At 40.1% G+C, this 26,007-nt stretch overlaps 2 protein-coding genes across 4 annotated transcripts; one reads left to right on the top strand and one right to left on the bottom strand.

Moving 5' to 3' along the window:
- Window positions 1-675: 675 nt before the first annotated feature.
- LOC121375028 (putative RNA polymerase II subunit B1 CTD phosphatase RPAP2) lies at window positions 676-25,714 on the bottom strand. 3 transcript variants are annotated; one of them, XM_041502234.1, is made up of 10 exons: window positions 25,647-25,714; window positions 22,352-22,503; window positions 21,644-21,742; window positions 20,633-20,698; window positions 18,263-18,390; window positions 16,204-17,542; window positions 14,928-15,046; window positions 13,770-13,850; window positions 9,814-9,882; window positions 676-873 (listed from the first exon to the last, which is right to left on the bottom strand). In XM_041502234.1, exons 2-10 carry the CDS (start codon window positions 22,475-22,477, stop codon window positions 696-698), a joined length of 2,205 nt encoding a protein of 734 aa, XP_041358168.1. In that variant the 5' UTR covers window positions 22,478-22,503; window positions 25,647-25,714; the 3' UTR covers window positions 676-695. The 3 variants fall into 3 exon arrangements, with proteins under 3 accessions (XP_041358168.1, XP_041358169.1, XP_041358171.1); XM_041502235.1 differs by lacking the exon at window positions 25,647-25,714 and having other exon boundaries at window positions 14,928-15,043; XM_041502237.1 differs by lacking the exon at window positions 25,647-25,714 and having other exon boundaries at window positions 21,646-21,742; window positions 22,352-22,489.
- LOC121375027 lies at window positions 5,102-9,784 on the top strand. The gene is made up of 2 exons (XM_041502233.1): window positions 5,102-7,075; window positions 7,200-9,784. The coding sequence occupies exons 1-2, from the start codon at window positions 6,900-6,902 to the stop codon at window positions 9,343-9,345; spliced, it is 2,322 nt and encodes a 773-aa protein (XP_041358167.1). The 5' UTR covers window positions 5,102-6,899; the 3' UTR covers window positions 9,346-9,784.
- Window positions 25,715-26,007: the final 293 nt, after the last annotated feature.

The following is a 26,007-nucleotide window of genomic DNA, read 5'->3' as shown; positions in this document are numbered from 1 at the left end:
AAAAAAAAGAAGATGGAATATGGCACATAGGCACTATATTACTACATATAATCAGACCGAAATAATTACTAAGTTAATCTATGAACTTACCATTAACATTGACGAGTTTTCCAAATCAATACAATAGTAAATGTCACAGCATTCTGTATAACATTTCTTAAATATGCAACTGCGACACCCTTGTCAACAGGCCTGGATTCACCACCTTGCTCATCACTGATCATATTCATTCATTCTTTCATTCATTCATTTAAGGATAGATACCAAACTGACAATACTATTGATTAACTATCATATCAAGTTGTAACATCCATCCACGCTTCCGTCCATCCATCCACCCTTCCGTCCATCCATTAAAGGAGGTACCAAACGGCCTGTCTTTGATATAACTACATGTCCAACTGTTGCTTCACTATCACATCAAGTGGTGACATTAAATAATCATTAGGTAGCGGGACACAGCCCAGTGGTAAAGTGCTCACCTGAAGAACAGTCGATCTGGGATCGATCCACATTGGTGGTGTTATTAAACAAAACAAACTTTAAATAATCATTATTTCATTCATCCACTGTTTCAACTGACTTCATTTATTTTTGAGGCAGGATGGAACTTGCTTTCTCCAGTCTTATAACAAACCATAAACAATGTTAGGTTGTAATTAAAACAACTATTTCTCTTCTTTTACTCATTTATTTCAGGTTGTCAGTGTGTGCAATGTATCCAAACTGTCATAGTCTTTGTCAACCAGCTGATCTACTATCGAATCAATATCCTCTTTAGTATGTCCAATTCCTTCCAACAAGACGCCACAAAAGTGCACAAAAGAAGGCCGTTTGAAAGCTTCTTCGACATGTCTCAGTTTTACAGATAACCTGAAAAAGAAGCAAATTATTTTTTAAATTAGTTTTTGTGCAACTCAGCTGTTATCTGAGCTGCCTGTTCAGAAAAAGGTTTATTAATAAAGCTTGTTTTGTTTAACAACACCACTAGAGCATATTGAGTTATTAATCATCAGCTATTGGATGTTAAGCATTTGGTAATTCTGACTTATAGTCTTAGAGAGGAAACCCGCTACATTTCTTCCATTAGTAGCAAGGGATCTTTTATATACATCATACCACAGACAGGATAGCTTATACCACAGCCTTTAATATACCAGTTGTGGGGCACTGGCTGTAATGAGAAATAACTCAATGGGCCCACCGATGGGTATCGAGCCTAGACCGACCACGCATAAGGCAGGTTTATTAATAATGATCAGTCATTAGTGAGTGACCTACCCACTAAGCCCTTAAAACCTCACTCTGGGTGGGAGCCAATGTTAAGTTTATGACGTAACCACTACGCCATAAAAAAACAAAGGCTTTAAATATGGAAAAGATGTAGCTTAAAGTAGAATGACACTTGTATATCTAAGTATTAATTTTAATAGTTTCTTGTCTTAATATGGTTCACAGCTGTCTGAAGTTAAAGCTTGTTTTCTTTAATGACATCACTATCTAGAGCATATGGATCAATTAACATCAGCTATTGGATGTCAAACTTTTGGTAAATCTTCAAAGAAAACCATTTTTCCATTAGTACGAAGGGATCTTTTACATGCACTTTCCTACAGACAGGACAGAATATACCACAGCCTTTGATATACTAGTCAAGAGATACTGGTTGGAACTCAAGGGGGGGGGGGGGGGAGAGATACTGGTTGGAACTCAGGGGGGGGGGGGGGGAGAATGGATCAGCCACCAAGGTTCGATCCTACGACCCAAGCACCTCAGCCAAGTGCTCTACCGACTGAGCTAGATTTCGATCCTTCATTATTTATTTTATTTCAACTTATTTCTGTGCTTATATCCAATTAAGGTTCAAACACACCTTGGCACACACCTCATCTATCTGGGCTGTCTATCCAGGACAGTGGGTTAGTTGTTAGTTGTTAGTGGTTAGTGAGAGAGAAGAGGGTGTAGTGGCCTTACACCTACCCATTGAACCCTTAGGAACTCACTCTGGGTTGGAGCCATTACCGGGCTGCAAACCCTGTACATACCAGCCTGTAGTCCGATGGCTTAACCACTACACCACCGAGGCCGGTCCCGCCCCTTCAGCTACCTGGTGTGTGTCCAGGACTGATGTTAAAGGTTAATGATTCATACGGTGAAAGTTAGTGTGGTGGTCTTACACCTCCCCCTATCTCAGTTGGTACAGCGCTCTTATGAGGTGCCTGTTAGTGTGGTGGTCTTACACCTCCCCCTACCTCAGTTGGTACATTATGAGGTGCTTGTTAGTGTGGTGGTCTTACACCTCCCCCTATCTCAGTTGGTACATTATGAGGTGCTTGTTAGTGTGGTGGTCTTACACCTCCCCCTATCTCAGTTGGTACATTATGAGGTGCTTGTTAGTGTGGTGGTCTTACACCTCCCCCTACCTCAGTTGGTACATTATGAGGTGCTTGTTAGTGTGGTGGTCTTACACCTCCCCCTACCTCAGTTGGTACATTATGAGGTGCCTGTTAGTGTGGTGGTCTTACACCTCCCCCTACCTCAGTTGGTACATTATGAGGTGCTTGTTAGTGTGGTGGTCTTACACCTCCCCCTACCTCAGTCGGTACAGCGCTCTTATGAGGTGCTTGTTAGTGTGGTGGTCTTACACCTCCCCCTACCTCAGTTGGTACATTATGAGGTGCTTGTTAGTGTGGTGGTCTTACACCTCCCCCTACCTCAGTTGGTACATTATGAGGTGCTTGTTAGTGTGGTGGTCTTACACCTCCCCCTATCTCAGTTGGTACAGCACTCTTATGAGGTGCCTGTTAGTGTGGTCATCTTACACCTCCCCCTACCTCAGTTGGTACATTATGAGGTGCTTGTTAGTGTGGTGGTCTTACACCTCCCCCTACCTCAGTTGGTACATTATGAGGTGCCTGTTAGTGTGGTGGTCTTACACCTCCTCCTACCTCAGTTGGTACAGCGCTCTTATGAGGTGCCTGTTAGTGTGGTGGTCTGACACCTCCCCCTACCTCAGTTGGTACATTATGAGGTGCCTGTTAGTGTGGTGGTCTTACACCTCCCCCTACCTCAGTTGGTACATTATGAGGTGCCTGTTAGTGTGGTGGTCTTACACCTCCCCCTACCTCAGTTGGTACAGCGCTCTTATGAGGTGCTTGTTAGTGTGGTGGTCTTACACCTCCCCCTACCTCAGTTGGTACATTATGAGGTGCCTGTTAGTGTGGTGGTCTTACACCTCCCCCTACCTCAGTTGGTACATTATGAGGTGCCTGTTAGTGTGGTGGTCTTACACCTCCCCCTACCTCAGTTGGTACATTATGAGGTGCCTGTTAGTGTGGTGGTCTTACACCTCCCCCTACCTCAGTTGGTACATTATGAGGTGCCTGTTAGTGTGGTGGTCTTACACCTCCCCCTACCTCAGTTGGTACATTATGAGGTGCTTGTTAGTGTGGTGGTCTTACACCTCCCCCTACCTCAGTTGGTACAGCGCTCTTATGAGGTGCTTGTTAGTGTGGTGGTCTTACACCTCCCCCTACCTCAGTTGGTACATTATGAGGTGCTTGTTAGTGTGGTGGTCTTACACCTCCCCCTACCTCAGTTGGTACATTATGAGGTGCCTGTTAGTGTGGTGGTCTTACACCTCCCCCTACCTCAGTTGGTACATTATGAGGTGCCTGTTAGTGTGGTGGTCTTACACCTCCCCCTACCTCAGTTGGTACATTATGAGGTGCCTGTTAGTGTGGTGGTCTTACACCTCCCCCTACCTCAGTTGGTACATTATGAGGTGCCTGTTAGTGTGGTGGTCTTACACCTCCCCCTACCTCAGTTGGTACATTATGAGGTGCTTGTTAGTGTGGTGGTCTTACACCTCCCCCTACCTCAGTCGGTACAGCGCTCTTATGAGGTCCTTGTTAGTGTGGTGGTCTTACACCTCCCCCTACCTCAGTTGGTACATTATGAGGTGCCTGTTAGTGTGGTGGTCTTACACCTCCCCCTACCTCAGTTGGTACATTATGAGGTGCCTGTTAGTGTGGTGGTCTTACACCTCCCCCTACCTCAGTTGGTACATTATGAGGTGCCTGTTAGTGTGGTGTGGTCTTACACCTCCCCCTACCTCAGTTGGTACAGCGCTCTTATGAGGTGCTTGTTAGTGTGGTGGTCTTACACCTCCCCCTACCTCAGTTGGTACATTATGAGGTGCTTGTTAGTGTGGTGGTCTTACACCTCCCCCTACCTCAGTTGGTACATTATGAGGTGCTTGTTAGTGTGGTGGTCTTACACCTCCCCCTACCTCAGTTGGTACAGCGCTCTTATGAGGTGCTTGTTAGTGTGGTGGTCTTACACCTCCCCCTACCTCAGTTGGTACATTATGAGGTGCTTGTTAGTGTGGTGGTCTTACACCTCCCCCTACCTCAGTTGGTACATTATGAGGTGCTTGTTAGTGTGGTGGTCTTACACCTCCCCCTACCTCAGTTGGTACATTATGAGGTGCTTGTTAGTGTGGTGGTCTTACACCTCCCCCTACCTCAGTTGGTACATTATGAGGTGCTTGTTAGTGTGGTGGTCTTACACCTCCCCCTACCTCAGTTGGTACATTATGAGGTGCTTGTTAGTGTGGTGGTCTTACACCTCCCCCTACCTCAGTTGGTACAGCTCTCTTATGAGGTGCTTGTTAGTGTGGTGGTCTTACACCTCCCCCTACCTCAGTTGGTACAGCGCTCTTATGAGGTGCTTGTTAGTGTGGTGGTCTTACACCTCCCCCTACCTCAGTCGGTACAGAGCTCTTATGAGGTGCTTGTTAGTGTGGTGGTCTTACACCTCCCCCTACCTCAGTTGGTACAGCGCTCTTATGGGGTGCTTGTTAGTGTGGTGGTCTTACACCTCCCCCTACCTCAGTTGGTACATTATGAGGTGCTTGTTAGTGTGGTGGTCTTACACCTCCCCCTACCTCAGTTGGTACAGCGCTCTTATGAGGTGCTTGTTAGTGTGGTGGTCTTACACCTCCCCCTACCTCAGTTGGTACATTATGAGGTGCCTGTTAGTGTGGTGGTCTTACACCTCCCCCTACCTCAGTTGGTACATTATGATGGGTGCCTGTTAGTGTGGTGGTCTTACACCTCCCCCTACCTCAGTTGGTACATTATGAGGTGCCTGTTAGTGTGGTGGTCTTACACCTCCCCCTACCTCAGTTGGTACATTATGAGGTGCCTGTTAGTGTGGTGGTCTTACACCTCCCCCTACCTCAGTTGGTACATTATGAGGTGCCTGTTAGTGTGGTGGTCTTACACCTCCCCCTACCTCAGTTGGTACATTATGAGGTGCTTGTTAGTGTGGTGGTCTTACACCTCCCCCTACCTCAGTCGGTACAGCGCTCTTATGAGGTGCTTGTTAGTGTGGTGGTCTTACACCTCCCCCTACCTCAGTTGGTACATTATGAGGTGCCTGTTAGTGTGGTGGTCTTACACCTCCCCCTACCTCAGTTGGTACATTATGAGGTGCCTGTTAGTGTGGTGGTCTTACACCTCCCCCTACCTCAGTTGGTACATTATGAGGTGCCTGTTAGTGTGGTGGTCTTACACCTCCCCCTACCTCAGTTGGTACATTATGAGGTGCCTGTTAGTGTGGTGGTCTTACACCTCCCCCTACCTCAGTTGGTACATTATGAGGTGCCTGTTAGTGTGGTGGTCTTACACCTCCCCCTACCTCAGTTGGTACATTATGAGGTGCTTGTTAGTGTGGTGGTCTTACACCTCCCCCTACCTCAGTCGGTACAGCGCTCTTATGAGGTCCTTGTTAGTGTGGTGGTCTTACACCTCCCCCTACCTCAGTTGGTACATTATGAGGTGCCTGTTAGTGTGGTGGTCTTACACCTCCCCCTACCTCAGTTGGTACATTATGAGGTGCCTGTTAGTGTGGTGGTCTTACACCTCCCCCTACCTCAGTTGGTACATTATGAGGTGCCTGTTAGTGTGGTGGTCTTACACCTCCCCCTACCTCAGTTGGTACAGCGCTCTTATGAGGTCCTTGTTAGTGTGGTGGTCTGACACCTCCCCCTACCTCAGTTGGTACATTATGAGGTGCTTGTTAGTGTGGTGGTCTTACACCTCCCCCTACCTCAGTTGGTACATTATGAGGTGCTTGTTAGTGTGGTGGTCTTACACCTCCCCCTACCTCAGTTGGTACATTATGAGGTGCTTGTTAGTGTGGTGGTCTTACACCTCCCCCTACCTCAGTTGGTACATTATGAGGTGCTCGTTAGTGTGGTGGTCTTACACCTCCCCCTACCTCAGTTGGTACATTATGAGGTGCTTGTTAGTGTGGTGGTCTTACACCTCCCCCTACCTCAGTTGGTACAGCTCTCTTATGAGGTGCTTGTTAGTGTGGTGGTCTTACACCTCCCCCTACCTCAGTCGGTACAGAGCTCTTATGAGGTGCTTGTTAGTGTGGTGGTCTTACACCTCCCCCTACCTCAGTCGGTACAGCGCTCTTATGGGGTGCTTGTTAGTGTGGTGGTCTTACACCTCCCCCTACCTCAGTTGGTATATTATGAGGTGCTTGTTAGTGTGGTGGTCTTACACCTCCCCCTACCTCAGTTGGTACATTATGAGGTGCTTGTTAGTGTGGTGGTCTTACACCTCCCCCTACCTCAGTTGGTACATTATGAGGTGCTTGTTAGTGTGGTGGTCTTACACCTCCCCCTACCTCAGTTGGTACATTATGAGGTGCTTGTTAGTGTGGTGGTCTTACACCTCCCCCTACCTCAGTTGGTACATTATGAGGTGCTTGTTAGTGTGGTGGTCTTACACCTCCCCCTACCTCAGTTGGTACAGCGCTCTTTGAGGTGCTTGTTAGTGTGGTGGTCTTACACCTCCCCCTACCTCAGTTGGTACAGCACTCTTATGAGGTGCTTGTTAGTGTGGTGGTCTTACACCTCCCCCTACCTCAGTTGGTACATTATGAGGTGCTTGTTAGTGTGGTGGTCTTACACCTCCCCCTACCTCAGTTGGTACATTATGAGGTGCTTGTTAGTGTGGTGGTCTTACACCTCCCCCTACCTCAGTTGGTACATTATGAGGTGCCTGTTAGTGCCTGTTAGTGTGGTGGCCTTACACCTCCCCCTACCTCAGTTGGTACATTATGAGATGCCTGTTAGTGTGGTGGTCTGACACCTCCCCCTACCTCAGTTGGTACATTATGAGGTGCTTGTTAGTGTGGTGGTCTTACACCTCCCCCTACCTCAGTTGGTACATTATGAGGTGCTTGTTAGTGTGGTGGTCTTACACCTCCCCCTACCTCAGTTGGTACATTATGAGGTGCTTGTTAGTGTGGTGGTCTTACACCTCCCCCTACCTCAGTTGGTACAGCACTCTTATGAGGTGCTTGTTAGTGTGGTGGTCTTACACCTCCCCCTACCTCAGTTGGTACATTATGAGGTGCTTGTTAGTGTGGTGGTCTTACACCTCCCCCTACCTCAGTTGGTACATTATGAGGTGCTTGTTAGTGTGGTGGTCTTACACCTCCCCCTACCTCAGTTGGTACATTATGAGGTGCCTGTTAGTGTGGTGGCCTTACACCTCCCCCTACCTCAGTTGGTACATTATGAGGTGCCTGTTAGTGTGGTGGTCTGACACCTCCCCCTACCTCAGTTGGTACATTATGAGGTGCTTGTTAGTGTGGTGGTCTTACACCTCCCCCTACCTCAGTTGGTACATTATGAGGTGCTTGCTAGTGTGGTGGTCTTACACCTCCCCCTACCTCAGTCGGTACAGCGCTCTTATGAGGTGCTTGTTAGTGTGGTGGTCTTACACCTCCCCCTACCTCAGTCGGTACAGCGCTCTTATGAGGTGCTTGTTAGTGTGGTGGTCTTACACCTCCCCCTACCTCAGTCGGTACAGCACTCTTATGAGGTGCTTGTTAGTGTGGTGGTCTTACACCTCCCCCTACCTCAGTTGGTACAGCGCTCTTATGGGGTGCTTGTTAGTGTGGTGGTCTGACACCTCCCCCTACCTCAGTTGGTACATTATGAGGTGCTTGTTAGTGTGGTGGTCTTACACCTCCCCCTACCTCAGTTGGTACATTATGAGGTGCTTGTTAGTGTGGTGGTCTTACACCTTCCCCTACCTCAGTTGGTACATTATGAGGTGCTTGTTAGTGTGGTGGTCTTACACCTCCCCCTACCTCAGTTGGTACATTATGAGGTGCTTGTTAGTGTGGTGGTCTTACACCTCCCCCTACCTCAGTTGGTACATTATGAGGTGCTTGTTAGTGTGGTGGTCTTACACCTCCCCCTACCTCAGTTGGTACATTATGAGGTGCTTGTTAGTGTGGTGGTCTTACACCTCCCCCTACCTCAGTTGGTACATTATGAGGTGCTTGTTAGTGTGGTGGTCTTACACCTCCCCCTACCTCAGTTGGTACAGCGCTCTTATGAGGTGCTTGTTAGTGTGGTGGTCTTACACCTCCCCCTACCTCAGTTGGTACATTATGAGGTGCTTGTTAGTGTGGTGGTCTTACACCTCCCCCTACCTCAGTCGGTACAGCGCTCTTATGAGGTCCTTGTTAGTGTGGTGGTCTTACACCTCCCCCTACCTCAGTTGGTACAGCGCTCTTATGAGGTGCTTGTTAGTGTGGTGGTCTTACACCTCCCCCTACCTCAGTTGGTACATTATGAGGTGCTTGTTAGTGTGGTGGTCTTACACCTCCCCCTACCTCAGTCGGTACAGCGCTCTTATGAGGTGCTTGTTAGTGTGGTGGTCTTACACCTCCCCCTACCTCAGTTGGTACATTATGAGGTGCTTGTTAATGTGGTGGTCTTACACCTCCCCCTACCTCAGTCGGTACAGCGCTCTTATGAGGTCCTTGTTAGTGTGGTGGTCTTACACCTCCCCCTACCTCAGTTGGTACAGCGCTCTTATGAGGTGCTTGTTAGTGTGGTGGTCTTACACCTCCCCCTACCTCAGTTGGTACATTATGAGGTGCTTGTTAGTGTGGTGGTCTTACACCTCCCCCTACCTCAGTCGGTACAGCGCTCTTATGAGGTGCTTGTTAGTGTGGTGGTCTTACACCTCCCCCTACCTCAGTTGGTACATTATGAGGTGCTTGTTAGTGTGGTGGTCTTACACCTCCCCCTACCTCAGTTGGTACATTATGAGGTGCTTGTTAGTGTGGTGGTCTTACACCTCCCCCTACCTCAGTTGGTACATTATGAGGTGCTTGTTAGTGTGGTGGTCTTACACCTCCCCCTACCTCAGTTGGTACATTATGAGGTGCTTGTTAGTGTGGTGGTCTTACACCTCCCCCTACCTCAAGTCGGTACAGTGCTCTTATGAGGTGCTTGCATCATAGGATCACACACCAACTCAGTGGACCCATTATCCCCATCCCATTAAGTGCCCCTCGGCTGGTATATCAAAGATCATGGTATGTGCTGTCCTGTCTGTTAAAGTGCATACAAATGAGCCCTTGCTGCTAATGGAAAAATGGAAGCAGATTTCCTCGTAAGACTATATTTCAGAATTTCCAAATGTTTGACATCAAATTAAGCAATGTGCTCTAGTATGTCTAATATTAAACAAAACAAATTTTATCTAGGCCAGGGTTAATCTAAAGAATTAATTAGCTTGAGTTCTAAGGTGGCTGATGATAAAATGGTTTGTGGATTTCATAAAAGTGAGTCTGCACCAAGTCCATCATAGGCTCTAATAATTATAAAGTAGTCGCTAACATTTTCTTTATATTAAAATGTGACATGCTTTCACTTATTCTAAACATAAAACTGTGAGGTATTTTCACTTTTAAACTCAATGTACTCACAGTCTAAACAATATCAAGGTCACCAGAGTCCACTCTGCAGGCTTGAACAGAATGTTTTTGTTGTCAAATCTGAAAATAAACTGATGTCTTAGATCGTTTTTTCTTTCTCTTTCTTTTCAAACAAACTTAAGCAGTTTCACATTTCATAATCTGATATCAAATGCACCAGTAAGATGATCTGGTGATTATTAAAAAAGACAACTTTTTTCCCCCATACAACTTTTATCTATCAAGAAATTTCATAAAGTTGAATAAAAAAACAATTCAGTAAAATTTAAGCTTCCATTTTTTTTTAATCCCATATTGAAATGTGGCTTTGGTAATTAAATATGAAACATAAATAGTTGTAGTTTATTGGAAAGTCTTATTTTTATAAACTTTACTTTAAACATTTAAAAAATACATGTAGTTTATATCTTACAGTTTAAAGCCACTGATGACAGTTTTAGGTAAAGCTTTTTACCATACATTACTTACAACTTTTTCCTTAACTTTCTGAGTAATGAAATAATTTTTTTACAAAAACTATGTTATGGGGTACACATTTAGAATTTTTACTCAAATAATTTCATTTAAAGTTTTATAAATACATAAAATAATGTTCATATGTGAATCAGTAAGTATTTATTAAGACATTTTAGTATAATCAGATAATGTTGATTAAAATTAGGCAAAACTGATAAAGTCACGTTTACAGATGTCCAGAATTTATGGCTATTATTCCTAATAACTGTGTTTTTCTGACCAAAATTCATCTCCCAATAGTTCATGATTTTTGTTGAGGTAAAATGGTCAAATTTATTACTACAAAACTAGTCACAATCAGCTATTAATTCATTAAAATGACCATTGTTGTCATACGAAAATACTCACCGAACACTACATTTTCAAATTGAAATTTCCAGGTATTTCTCACGTAAAAACAAAAACCTCAAGTGGACATTATCATGATTAGTCTGTGTGTCTGGGGAATGTACTGTCTGCGGTATAGTGTGTGTTTGGGTAATGCACTGCTTGCAGTATACAGTGTGTCTGGGGAATGTACTATCTGCGGTATAGAGTGTGTCTGTGGAATGTACTGTCTGCGGTATAGAGTGTGTTTGGGTAATGTACTGTCTGCGGTATAGAGTGTGTCTGTGGAATGTACTGTCTGCAGTATAGAGTGTGTCTGGGTAATGTACTGCTTGCAGTATACAGTGTGTCTGGGGAATGTACTGCTTGCAGTATACAGTGTGTCTGGGGAATGTACTGTCTGCAGTATACAGTGTGTCTGGGGAATGTACTGTCTGCAGTATACAGTGTGTCTGGGGAATGTACGGTTTGTGGTATACAGTGTGTCTGTGAAATGTACTCTTTGTGGTATACAGTGTGTCAGGGGAATGTACTGTTGGTGGTATACAGTGTGGCTGTGGAATGTACTGTTTGTGGTATACAGTGTGTCAGGGGAATGTACTGTTTGCATTATACAGTGTGTCTGGGGAATGTACTGTCTGTGGTATACAGTGTGTCTGAGGAATGTACAGCCTGTGGTATACAGTGTGTCTGAGGAATGTACGGTCTGTGGTATACAGTGTGTCAGGGGAATGTACTGTTGGTGGTATACAGTGTGTCTGGGGAATGTACTGTTTGCAGTATACAGTGTCTGGGGAATGTACTTTTTGTGGTATACAGTGTGTCAGGGGAATGTACTGTTGGTGGTATACAGTGTCTGGGGAATGTACTGTTTGTAGTATACAGTGTCTGGGGAATGTACTGTTTGCAGTATACAGTGTGTCTGGGGAATGCACTGTTTGCAGTATACAGTGTGTCTGGGGAATGTACTGTCTGCGATATACAGTGTGTCTGGGCAATGTACTGTTTGCATTATACAGTGTGTCTAGTGAATGTACTGTTTGCATTATACAGTGTGTCTGGGGAATGTACTGTCTGTGGTATACAGTGTGTCTGAGGAATGTACAGCCTGTGGTATACAGTGTGTCTGAGGAATGTACTGTCTGTGGTATACAGTGTGTCTGAGGAATGTACAGCGTGTGGTATACAGTGTGTCTGAGGAATGTACAGTTTGCGGTATACAGTGTGTCTAGTGAAGGTACTGTTTGCGGTATACAGTGTGTCTAGTGAATGTACTGTTTGCGGTATACAGTGTGTCAGGGGAATGTACTGTTTGTGGTATACAGTGTCTGGGGAATGTACTGTTTGTAGTATACAGTGTCTGGGGAATGTACTGTTAGCAGTATACAGTGTGTCTGAGGAATGTACTGTTTGCAGTATACAGTGTGTCTGGGGAATGTACTGTCTGCGATATACAGTGTGTCTGGGCAATGTACTGTTTGCATTATACAGTGTGTCTAGTGAATGTACTGTTTGCATTATACAGTGTGTCTGGGGAATGTACTGTCTGTGGTATACAGTGTGTCTGAGGAATGTACAGCCTGTGGTATACAGTGTGTCTGAGGAATGTACTGTCTGTGGTATACAGTGTGTCTGGGCAATGTACAGTTTGCGGTATACAGTGTGTCTAATGAATGTACTGTTTGCATTATACAGTGTGTCTGGGGAATGTACTGTCTGTGGTATACAGTGTGTCTGGGGAATGTACTGTTTGCAGTATACAGTGTGTCTTGGGAATGTACTGTTTGTGGTATACAGTGTGTCTGGTGAATGTACTGTTTGCAGTATACAGTGTGTCTGGGGAATGTACTGTTTGCAGTATACAGTGTGTCTGGGGAATGTACTGTTTGCAGTATACAGTGTGTCTGCGGAATGTACTGTTTGCAGTATACAGTGTGTCTGCGGAATGTACTGTTTGCGGTATACAGTGTGGGGAATGTACTGTTGGTGGTATACAGTGTGTCTGGGGAATGTACTGGTTGTGGTATACAGTGTGTCTGGGGAATGTACTGTTTGCAGTATACAGTGTGTCTGGTGAATGTACTGTTTGTGGTATACAGTGTGTCTGGGGAATGTACTGTTTGCAGTATACAGTGTGTCTGGGGAATGTACTATTTGCGGTATACAGTGTGTCTGGGGAATGTACTTGTTGCGGTATACAGTGTGTCTGGGGAATGTACTGGTTGCGGTATACAGTGTGTCTTGGGAATGTACTGTTTGCGGTATACAGTGTGTCTGGGGAATGTACTGTTTGCGGTATACAGTGTGTCTGGGGAATGTACTGGTTGCGGTATACAGTGTGTCTGGGGAATGTACGGTTTGCGGTATACAGTGTGTCTGGGGAATGTACTGGTTGCGGTATACAGTGTGTCTGGGGAATGTACGGTTTGCGGTATACAGTGTGTCTGGGGAATGTACTGGTTGCGGTATACAGTGTGTCTGGGGAATGTACTGGTTGCGGTATACAGTGTGTCTGGGGAATGTACTGTTTGCAGTATACAGTGTGTCTGGGGAATGTACTGTTTGCAGTATACAATGTGTTGACTTACATGATGTTGGGCCAGATATCTGGTCTGTAGCAGCTCAATATATAAAACAGAATAGAAATATTTCTACAAACCTAAGGTCAGCACTTTTAAACACTAACTGTTAAATATAAAAAACTTAATTATGTTTGTGAACACTACAAGGTAGTGTCTTTTTACAATTTACACACAGTAAAATACTTCTGAAACTCCCACCCAAATAACTAGTACTAACCTAAAGGTGTAGACTATTTCTGACACACCCACTGAAATAAAAGTTATAATCTAAAGGTGTAGACTATTTCCGATACACCCACTCAAATAACCAGTACTAACATAAAAGTGTAGACTATTTCTGACACAACCACTCAAATAACCAGTATTAACCTAAAGGTGTAGACTATTTCTGACACAATCACTCAAATAACCAGTATTAACCTAAAGGTGTAGACTATTTCCGACACACCCACTCAAATAACCAGTATTAACCTAAAGGTGTAGACTATTTCCGATACACCCACTCAAATAACCAGTATTAACCTAAAAGTGTAGACTATTTCACGCAACTCCTTCGTGATGTCTTGCATAGTTAGTTTTAATGGCGTCAACAAATCAGGAACCCTGAATAAAAAAACAAAAAACATCAAATATTTATTAAGTAAAAACAGCTGCATTTCTGAGTGGTGGACACATGACATAAACCTCTTAAATGCCATGTAACAGTCAATTCATCACAACTTTTAAATGTGTACTGTGTGGTTATATAAAAATCATTTTTTAAGTTTTATCATAGCAGCAACGTTGCAGTGATTTAATCTCATGGAACCAAATGAAAGCCAAAGGAGATATGCAGGGCTGCTACTCCATACCTACAATGCATGCCTTATTTCAAGAGTATAATTTATTTATACTTTTAAAAATCTTTGTTTTAATAATTTATTTAAGTTTCAATAATATTTCCCTGTGCACCCATTCAAACATCTAGTCTGTCTAATACAAATGTTAACACACTAATGTCAAAGAGCAGAAACACACCGCCACCACCACACAAGTTACACTTAATGATTAACAGCAAGAGATCTTTTACATGCATTTCTCTGCAAACAGGACAGTTAATGTTAAAGTCAGCTATTGGATGTCAAACATTTGGTAATTTTGACATATACTCTTAAAGAGGAAACCCGCTACATTTTTCCATTAGTGGCAAGAGATCTTTTATATGTACCATCTCACAGACAGGATAGCACATACCACAACCTTCGATATACCAGTCGTGGTGCACTGAGAAATAGCCGAATGGGCCCACCGACAGGGATGAATCCCACACAGACAGTGCAAACCGGACAGCACATGCCTGTTGTGGAACACTGGACAGTGCATGTAGCTTATACCTCCCCAATGAGCCGGGGCTGGGATATGAACTCAGTATCTACCAGCATTAAACCAGATGCTTTAACGTTAGAGGCCAGGTTTGTAGCGTAGTCTGGACCGGAGAGGTTTGAATATGAACCTAGCAGACACTTTTGTCTACATTTTCCCTGGACACCTATGTCAATAGACATGATTGGGCTAATACTGCACTGTAAAACAATATTTTAGCCTCAGCCTAGGCCCCTGAGAAATATTTATAGTTCTAAAAATGACGCAAGAATTTTGTCAAAAGTGGCAGCTCAATTTGTATAGACTTTTTCTACTTACACTTTGCTCAGTCTGTCTAGTACTATTTTCCTCCGGATCTGTAACTGATCCTGGGAGTCCACAGTTGGCAGGTAAACTATTCTATTACTTTCTGAAGATTCTTGTTTTCCTTCTGCCTGCTTGAAGTAAAAATAGTGATGTTGAGGTTTTTAATGTTAGGACAACATACACAGCAAAAATGTGTGATACATATAGTTTTTAAAACCTTAATGGCAGTAGAAACAACCAGTTCTAATTACAAGTGTCACAATACATCTACTTCACGATACGACACGTATCACAATACATAACTTGCAATATGATATGCATCACAATACATCATATATCATGATACATAACCTGCAATATAATACATATCACGTATACTGTACATAATATTGTGATACATCAATGCAACCCTTCTCTTTTTTATAATTTAAGAGTTCTTTAACAGCATTTTTAATCAATTACAACTTAAAAGTGTAAACAACTGAAAATTATTGGAATTAATTTAATATATAAAATATAGACATTATGTAGCTTAGGGTTTTCAATAACAGTATATAATTACTACATTTACTGATAAAATATTGCAAATTTGTTTGCTATTTAAAAAAAATGTTTTTACCAAAAATAAAACTACAAAAAAAACCTTTAAGCATGAAATTCATGTCTTATGAAAGAAAAATCATAAGTCTGGTAAATTCCCATTAATGTGGATAAATAACAACAACAATAAGCATTCTGAGAGTACTGATAAAGCAATACATGTCCCTTATACTACAGAGCCCAACACATTTTCGTATCTCCTAAGTTCAAGGACCATAACTGTGAAAATGGGTATACTGCCATGAAAGTTAAACTTGATCTGTAATAGTACATGATAAATATATATACAAAACTGTATCTCATCATTTTCACCCATTGCAAATTTTAAAAAGTCTGGGAAACAAGGGCCATAACTCTGTGAAAAACGTGTAAATTACCATGAAAATCAAACATGATCTGTAACAGAACATGAAAAACCTAAAGACAAAATTTCTGCTCAATATCTCCAAAAAAGCCAAATCTGGGGAAAAAAATTCATATCTCTTAAGTTCAAGGGCCATAACACTCTCAAAAATTGGTAAATCACCATTAAAGTCAAACTAGATCTGTAACAATATATAATAAAGCTATACACACAATTTCAGAGACATAAAATACGTGGGACAGACGGACAGAGATGAAACCTGTAGTCCCCGTCAGTTGGACCAGCAGAGGACTAATAAAATTGTAATAAAACTAAATTATTCACCTTTGTTATTTGTGAACCTTTGAAAAAGGATGCCACTTTGTTTTGAAACTGTTCGGTCTCCTCTTTAAGCTTCTTGAAGTCGGGAACTGGCTTCATCGGACTGGGGACCTCTTCGTCATCATCATCATCAGAATCCATAAGTTTCTCTGTGGCCTCAGCTCTCTTCATTAACCTCAAATAATGTTGCTGAACTTCAGGATCACTCGACTTCAACTCTGTCTTAGCAACTCTGTGCTTGTCTAAATATTCCAAACTCTCCCTCGTCATCCACTGTTCAACCATTTTGCCAATGTAATTCAAGAGAGATAACTGTTTTTGTTTTGACTTCTTGACCTTACTTTTTGCTGCTGATTTGACATGGCATTGTCTCACAGCATCCGCATTTGAAAGAACATTACCCCAAGAAGATTTATTTGACGAAATATTCTCCAAAACATCAGGTTTTTTCGTTTGGGGTTTGTTTTCATTAACAGGCACCATTTGTTGAATGTCGGCCATTTTACTCAGCAGATGTTTTCTTTTGTCCAACAACCTCAACACAAAGTCTGAATTAGATTCTCCTGGCAGAGGTTTATCCAAGAAGTCTTCAGTTTGTTGGCTACTTTCTTTCACACTGAAATTTTCTTCTGTTGCCCTCAGTTCAATCGTCTGGATATTTGAGTTTTTAAAACCTTTGTCTTTATCAGAATCTTTATTTTGGTGACTTTTTTCTTTCAATCCAGAAAGTTTCCTTCTTACAGATTTATCAGCCATCTGAGTGTTTGAACATTCTACATTTTTACCAACATCCTTATAACTAGTCTCTGCTACTTCAACAGGGTGTGACATTTCATCATCAACAGGGTTTGGCGTTTCACTATCAACAGGGTGTGACATTTCACTATCAACAGGGTGTGACATTTCACCATCAACAGGGTGTGGCGTTTCACCATCAACAGGGTGTGGCGTTTCACCATCAACAGGGTGTGGCGTTTCACCATCAACAGGGTGTGATGTTTCACCATCAACAGGGTGTGACATTTCACCATCTTGTTTTAAAGGAACATTTGGCTCTGACATCTGTGAGAGATCACTCTGTGTTTGTTTAGCCTGCAGCGTCAGTAATGCCATGTTTCCGACTATGCTGGCTGCTGTCAAACACTTGTTGGTTTTATCTGTGTCCGAATTCTCCTCCCGGCCTTCACCTTCAGTGTCTTCCTCCTTGTGGTGTTTCCTGTCCTTTTTGTCAAGTCCATCCTCATTGGTTCTCTCTGAAAGTTCATCAAGTGCTTTCAGTCTTTCTATCTCTCTTGCTAGAACTTCTTTCGGAGACCGAAATACCTCTTCCCCAATAAGACCACTGAAACGGATAATATGAGAAGACATTAATTAAATCTACTTGATTAATTTAGAAAGAAAATAGTAAGCAACACAGTCATCTGAATCCCTGTATGATACTCAGGAAAGATGTGATTCCACATACAACAGTTACACCATAATACTATGTGATTACCGGTAGTTATTATAAATACAAAAGTAATTTTTTTACTAAAACACAAAACTTGTAAGGTTTCTGCTGTTAAAAATTAGATACATATTTATATACGTAATTGATGTAAATTCTTAGGGGTTGAGTTTGGAAGCAGTTTGTGTGGGTGTTTCTGCCATGTTAAAAATTTAACTTTATATTACAGTACAATTACTATAAACTGTTTTTTTATGCTTGGTTAAAATTGCAAATGTGTAATACAGTTACTCCAAACTTAGTGTTTTTAGCTGGGTTAAAAATGTAAATGTTTAATACAGTTACTGTAAATTCAAAGAGAGTAGGGTTGTTAGTATCAGTTACTGAATCATCACAGTGTTTTCAGTTGTTTTGTAACAGTAAATTTAGTATCAGTTACTGAATCATCACAGTGTTTTCAGTTGTTTTGTAACAGTAAATTTAGTATCAGTTACTGAATCATCACAGTGTTTTCAGTTGTTTTATAACAGTAAATTTATACTAAACTAGTGTAAAATCACTGAGGTTTCTACTGTATACATAAATTTACATAGAATACAATCAGTCTAAACTCACATTGTTTTCTGCTGTGCTAAAAACGTAAACTGAATCCTCGGGATGTTTTCACGAGCCCACACAGGAGATTTTGAAATCTGCTGTGCAAAGTGCTTAGAAGCTTGGTAGCAGCGACTACTACAAAAATTCTGAAAAATACAAACACGCTTAAGATATTTCTAAAACTAGCCAACAACGATCTCAAGTATAATTATGATCAGTGTTCGAAATAAGCACCTGTCTGTTTGTCATTACAGGGTGTACTATACCAAATAAAATCCCACGGGCAACCATGTTAGTGTATGTGTTTTCAACCAAACTATGACCCATAAATATAAGTACTACAACCCTACCTCAAAGTATTAACTGAAAAAAGTGTTACCTTATACCTTTCATGACTCATGTTCGGTATAACCAGATGTCTTTACAACACCCCTAGTTTCACACAAACTTTTAGTACTTTTTTTTCACAGATACCCCAAACCAATTTCAAGCACAAGACTACTTAATACAATGATACTAGATGACAAAATTGCACCCATTTTTTGCCCAGATAAAACTTTTTTTTTTTTTTTTTTTTACAACAAATACTTTCATATTTATCACCAATGGCAGGACTGGTGGTATTAACTGCTCTGTCAAAAGTTCTATAAACCTTAAAGTTTGACACAACTAGATGTTATTTGGTTTAGTACTACCAACAAGTGAAAATCTGCTCTGACAAGCAAACTGTGCCTCAATGGTTGTCCAGTAGACAAGTAAACATATAAAATGATATTTCGCTTTCAGCAAAAAAAAACCCACTGATATATGTTTAAATACAAATCTGAAATGAATCCATTGGATTATTCTAGTTATTATGTAGAGATCAAATACAATATCTAGACTAACATACCCAGGCACACACTTCAATAAATAGTTTAGTTATTATGCAGAGATCAAATACAATATCTAGAATAACATGCCCAGGCACATACCTCGATGAATAGTTTAGTTATTATGCAGAGATCAAATACAATATCTAGACTAACATACCCAGGCACATACCTCGATGAATAGTTTAGTTATTATGCAGAGTAAGAATCTAGTGACATACAAACCCATGAATCTCTGGTTTCAATCTGTCCCAGATCAGTAACTGGCCATGCCAGAGATCAGACCTGACACAGACGTGCCTTAAACCTTTCAGTTTTAGGGTCCACACCAGGGGTGGGGAAAAGCCCTTTTCTCCTGGTCTGGGACCGATTCTCGATCTCTGAGACCGAAATTATTTTTTTTAAACGTGTGTTTGCCGGTCCCACTTTTGTCATTCTTGTCGGTCCAAAGCACCTGTCCATTTCTATTATTGGAACAAATTCTTATCCAGCAAGTGGACCGGCCTGCCCAGACATCGGTATCTCATGCATGATTTAAAATAATAAATAAATAGTGGTCAATGTGGCTAGTGGCAAGACGTCTGTGATTTTGAAGTCTGCCTAAGCATATATCGTCAGTCACTGAAGTCAGACCTACAGTAGTGTCAATCCACAGCCACTAGACTAGACATTAATTTTGTCAAAGTTGCTGAGCCGGTCAAGAGATTAAACAGACGTTAACAATAACACCATTCTTGGTGAGAGAGCCATCAAGGTATTACACTCCAATTAAAACAAAGGACCCAGAGTTTGCAACTGGTTACAATCAACACCTGTCAACACCTATGTACAGAGCTTTGTCGGGTCGAGTGTCCCAGTCCAAAGAAAGAGACTTTTGTGCAATACAAACTGCTTGAAATAGCATAAAATATACTGAAATAATCTATAAAAGTATTTATTGTTGACTGTTCAATGCAGTCTATCCAATAATTATAAAGGATTTTTAAATTAACAAAAGGGTTTCCATTTTTCTGTTAACAAGTGGGAGTAAGCAGAACAGCTACATGTACTGGTTATCTCAAGAGCCAGTAGAGGTCAAATTTCGTCCAATCAGTGATGACGTTATTAATCTCTTTGTCTAAACATGTGCTAGCTCAGGCCATCACACACTTCAACGGTGCGATCTTTTATTAATTTTCAGGACACAGTACTGAATATTCGTACTTATTATACATATATGGGATTTAAATTCATAACTTTTATTCCTTTTTTATATTATTTATTCCATTATGTAAAATATATACAATTTGTGGGGTTTTGTTTTTCCACTGATGTGATACAAAAAAAAAAAAAATATTCCTTCCTTTCCCCCCCCCCCCCCCCTTTCCCCCCTCCGTTAATGATGACATCAAGTGGGACCGATTGACAATTTTATTTTCCCCCACCCCTGGTCCAACATGTTAATAAGAGTTCCAAATTCTGGTTACAACAAAAATGATTTATTGAAATGAACTTAATTAACAAAAAAATAACTCACTTTTCTGTCAGAAATTTCATACACTTTGTTCGATCGGGTTGAAATGTGATACTTCTGCTTAGGAATCTGTGAAAACAAATAAAATTTTAACAATATAAAATAAAATAATTCTTACTATGATAATTAGCTGTGATAAATAATTTTGTAGTCTTCAAAGTTCTTTGAAATCATTTATGCATTTGAAAATTTAAAACGTGTGCCATTCAAGTTATGTCAATTTTTAATGGTAAACTGGTTAATTGTTAACGTAAAATATTACATATACAAATAAAAATTACAAAAGAGTACACTAAATGAAACTGGTATCAACAATTTTATTAAAGATACGTTACAAATAGAAAAATACATATATTATAAAAACTTTTTACATACAGAATTCGACAACAATTGGGGACCATGGTTAAAAGTTCTAGAAGGCCACAACTGAGACACTTAATACTTTTGTTATGTGTATAATTTTAAGTATGACGCCAGTTTGGAAGTATATCAATAAGTTCATTTTAAGTTTTCTCTTTTCAATCTTCTTTTTATTTCCACTTTTGTTACTGCTCCTTTCTTATATATTAGTATATTGTTTGCTATGTACTTTGTAAGGTAGTGAAATCAGGGCCCCAACCCTGACACTATCATAACATATTTCTGGGGCAATAAACTATTTTAAAGAAAAAAGAAAAAAAGAAAAAGAAAAAAGTGTGCCATTCAAGTTATGGCAATTTTTAATGGAACAGTCAGTTTATTTTTAAAAATTATTTCTGTTATTTAGTAGATTTAAATATCTTAACAATCAAATTGATTTTTAAAAATTATAACATTATTTTGTATTTTCATATTTGGAAAGATATTTTTAATTTTTTGTGTTATAAAACATCATATCAAAAGAAATACATGTATTGGAGCAAATTTTGTATATTACAAAAAATACTTAATTTTTTTTTTTAATGAGAAATCCATTTCTTAATAATGTTTGTGAGAGATGAAAATATTCCTAAAATATGTTTTTAAAAGTCTCACACTTTCCAGAATTGTGCCACAAAGAGGATAACCACAGAGCTTTGTAATGGCTCTCTCTTCAGTGACATCAGAGTAGTTGTCTGGACTGATCATCTGACCCTAGAATTGAAAAGTTGCATGCATGTGACATCGTTACAGATTTCAATCTAGACTCTAAACATTTTATAAGTATGGACCATGAACCAGTAACCTGTATTTAACAATGTTCATCACGTTAACCATTCGCACAATTTGTCTGCTTGATATCTAGTTATGGTTCAAGTATGTTGTCCTGGGCAAACACCTCACTATATGTACCAGGGCTAGCATTGGGCATGAAGAAAATGTTGCTAAATTATCTACTGAACTTAAAACATTGCAGAATCCCAGTTATTTTCTAATAAAATATCAGGAAATTATTTTGCCAAATTAAAATAAAATTAGCTATTTGGTTTTGAAATTCACAGCTGGTGCATTTGGTGAGTGTCTGAGGTAGGTACAGAACCTGTCTAACCTGGAATAGAACAGAGAACAGTAATAGTAATTAATGAGACAGAAGTCGATCTAGTGACCTTACAGCTTCCCACTAAGCTTTCAATGTAGATATGTACCGTGTATGATAAGTCAGTATTTTGACACAAATTCAGCACCTTCAAAACAAATTAATTACTCAATGCACCACCAAGGCCAGTCTAATAATGTTTAAAGTGTAAGGTTTACAGTTCTTACTGCATCAGCCAGATAATTCTCAGTCACAGCTGGCTCGTCTATCAGTCTCAGAATGACATTGAATGCACGCTCTTCTGCCGCAACTCGTTTCCTTACCGACTCCTCAACTTTCTTTTTCTGCTCCATCTTGTAATACAGATGATGACGTCAGTCTTCAATAATAACAAACATGTATCTTCAATAATACCAAACACATAATACAGACGATGAAGTCAGTCTTTAAAGGGACATTCTTGAGTTTGCTGCAATTTTTAAGATGTTATCATATACTGTATTAGAAATTAAAGGGACATTCCTGAGTTTGCTGCAATTTTAAAGATGTTATCGACTAACAGACTTTTTAACGATTGTAATTACATATCAAATATATTTTTCTGCATAATATATTAGTGGCTGCAGGGCATAAAATTTGATTTTTTTTCAGACAAACGATATGTCGTTCGTGTGGTTTTAGTGTTTGCACGAACAATTTTCTCCAGTGGTTCAGATACAAATGAAAAGGTTAACCGGCAACGGTAATCAAATGAATACAATAGTCTGAACGAAAGGGGGATTTCAAGCTTCCGGGTCTGAACGGATAGACCCGAAGTTCTGCGAATCCTCAATCGATCCAATCAATACTGCAACTCAGTTTTTCATCATATTCTAATTTTAAAGTCCCTTATTAAATGTACGTCATATTTTAATAAATTGATTTAGCAAGGGTTGTACTTGTTTTCATTACAATACATGTTTCAGAATGAATGCATATATTTCAACGTAACCACACAGGTGTCAAAAAGTAAATAAATATACAGAACTTCACATACGTTTTATTCACTTCCTATTTATTGCACGAGTTTATTGTGCACAAGAATATTTACCACGAGACCACGTAGCGGTCGAGTGGTATGTTCTTGCTCACAATAAATGTGTGCAATAAGTAGGAAGCGAAAATAACTATGTGAAATAACCATTCTCGTTTGTATTAACTGCGAAATCGTCGGAAAACCACCTTCTTCTTCTTTTTTTTAATTTCACCAACGGTCTCCTTTTTGTGTTTTTTTGCATTAGGTTCTGACATTTTACAACTCTATAACTAAATGCCGGGCTACGGTGATGTCACGTTTAATAAATACTCATAAACTGCTTTAATTTTCAAACCACGTATTGTTTTTCGCACGTAGCGAAATGATCAAATGGAACGTGCAACTATGTTACTAAATGTTATTGACACTTCTAATGACAGTGCTGACTTTGTCATTGCCCGCGATGTCGAGTTCAAATGGATACATTGTTTTTTTTCTCACACCTGCAATGCTAGGCCCGTTCTCTTATTATTTGATTCCAAAAATAGTTATATTAGCCAAAGCACGTCAGTTTACATTTTCTGACGAGCGATTATAATTTTTGCACAAACGATCCGTCGTTTGTGTCGATATTGGTTTTGCATAACTGACAGACGAATGACAAAATCGTTCGTGCCAAATTTTATGCCCTGGGCTGTATATTAAACTTGTTTCTGATTGTTCTAATATTTGTACTACTACTAGGTTAAATTTAATTTTATTTCCTAACATATTTTTTCGTACGTACGAAATTATTTGAAGAGAAAATCCAGTTTAGGCTTCTTACAAATATTAAGACGACCAGAAACACATTGAATATACAGACATTGATATTCTAAACAAAAACAATATATTTAATATGTAAGTTTAATCGTAGAAATATTTTATTAGTCGGAAACATCTTGCAATGTAGCAAACTCAGGAATGTCCCTTTAAGGCATGAGTTCGACCCATAGCCCCCTTTCAATGCTTAAGGTTAGTTTTAGGGTTAGAGTTAGTCTTTAGAGCCTTGATGTAGAGGGGTACAGGTCGAACTCTTTCCATGATTAATATGTGCATATGTGCAAGTGAGCTTGAAAATGATTGATGTAAAGGTATTTAATGTCAAACATAGCATTGTCGTTGTATTAGAGCGGGAATCTTTGACTACTGCCCGGCCTCAGTGGTGTCGTGGTTAGGCCATCGGTCTACAGGCTGTTAGGTACTGGGTTCGGATCCCAGTTGAGGCATGGGATTTTTAATTCAGATACCGACTCCAAACCCTGAGTGAGTGCTCCGCAAGGCTCAATGGGTAGGTGTAAACCACTTGCACCGTCCAGTGATCCATAACTGGTTCAACAAAGGCCATGGTTTGTGCTATCCTGCCTGTGGGAAGCGCAAATAAAAGATCCCTTACTGCCGGTCATAAAAGAGTAGCCTATGTGGCGACAGCAGGTTTCCTCTAAAAAAAACTGTCAGAGTGACCATATGTTTGACGTCCAATAGCCGATGATAAGATGAAAAATCAATGTGCTCAAGTGGCGTCGTTAAATAATATAAACTTTACTTTTTTTACTTTGACTACTGTTTGGTAGGCAGCAATTGTGCAGAATTTATATAGATTGGTCTCTGATGGGAAGAGAGTGATAACTGTCCAAATGTCCCTCTAGCTCTCTTACTGTCAGAGTACTCGGGCTAGACTAAGAATAAAGAAGTTTTACCTACCTGTCATCAAGTATCTTGAATTTATTTATTGTAAATGTGATAGTGCCATGTTGTATTCAAGACTGACTTCATCATCTGTATTATATATTATTGAAGATTGTCATCATTTGTATTAATTATCTGTTTGGTATTATTAAAGGGACATTCGTGAGTTTGCTGTACTGTAAGATGTTTCCGAAAAATAAAATATTTCTACGAATAAACTTACATATTAAATATATTTTCTCGTTTAGAATATCAGTGTCTGTATATTCAATGTGTTTCTGGTCGTCTTAATATTTGTAAGAAGCTCAAATTGGATTTTTTCTTCAAATAATTTCGTTCGTAGGAAAAAAATATATTTTAGGAAATAAAATGAAATTTAACCTAGTATAAATAGTAGAACGATCAGAAACATGTTTAATATACAGCCACTAATATTTAATGCAGAAAAATATATTTGGTATGTAATTACAATTGTTAAAGTCTGTTGGTTGATATAAATACACAAACTACAGGAAGAAACCCAGGTAGGACTTTCCTTTGGCACTGTCACGTATCCTTCTGAAACCCGTCAGCAAATACGTATTTAACTGGAACATTATTGAAAAGTGCTATTATGTCAGCATGTACGGAAATAGGTGATGCACGGACATACAGAACATTGGTATAAAAAACGGATCAGAACTTTTAGCAATAAAGCAGAAATTACTGTAAATAGTATTGACAATTAGTATTAATGCAAATATACTTCATATAAAAAAATTGAATATATTAAACATTACTTGGCAAAATTGTTGATAATATATAATTGATACTGCTATTTCACAAACAACGACGCTGCCATTTTGTTTTGTCTTTATTTATAACCATACCATAAGGATTTGGCGCACCAATTGGAACCTTTTTCTTTCTTTTCTTTAACTTTCTGTGCTTTGTACATTAAATGAGTATCGTAGCAACTTTACCTTATACCGAGTTAAAGCTCAATCACGTTTTCATGGGCATATAACGTAATTGTCAGTGCAGTTGTGTTGGAATGAGACAAAATCGATTTCCAGCACACGGTATTTATAAAAACTTATAAGGCCTACCTCTACACGCCTTCATTAAAAGTGTCGATTTTACTTATTTTTTATCAATAAT

This window comes from Gigantopelta aegis, chromosome 6 (genome assembly GCF_016097555.1).
Source record: "Gigantopelta aegis isolate Gae_Host chromosome 6, Gae_host_genome, whole genome shotgun sequence".
NCBI classification, from domain to species: domain Eukaryota; kingdom Metazoa; phylum Mollusca; class Gastropoda; order Neomphalida; family Peltospiridae; genus Gigantopelta; species Gigantopelta aegis.
Note: the sequence above shows the minus strand (reverse complement) of the source record. Positions and strands in the feature narration are given on the sequence as shown.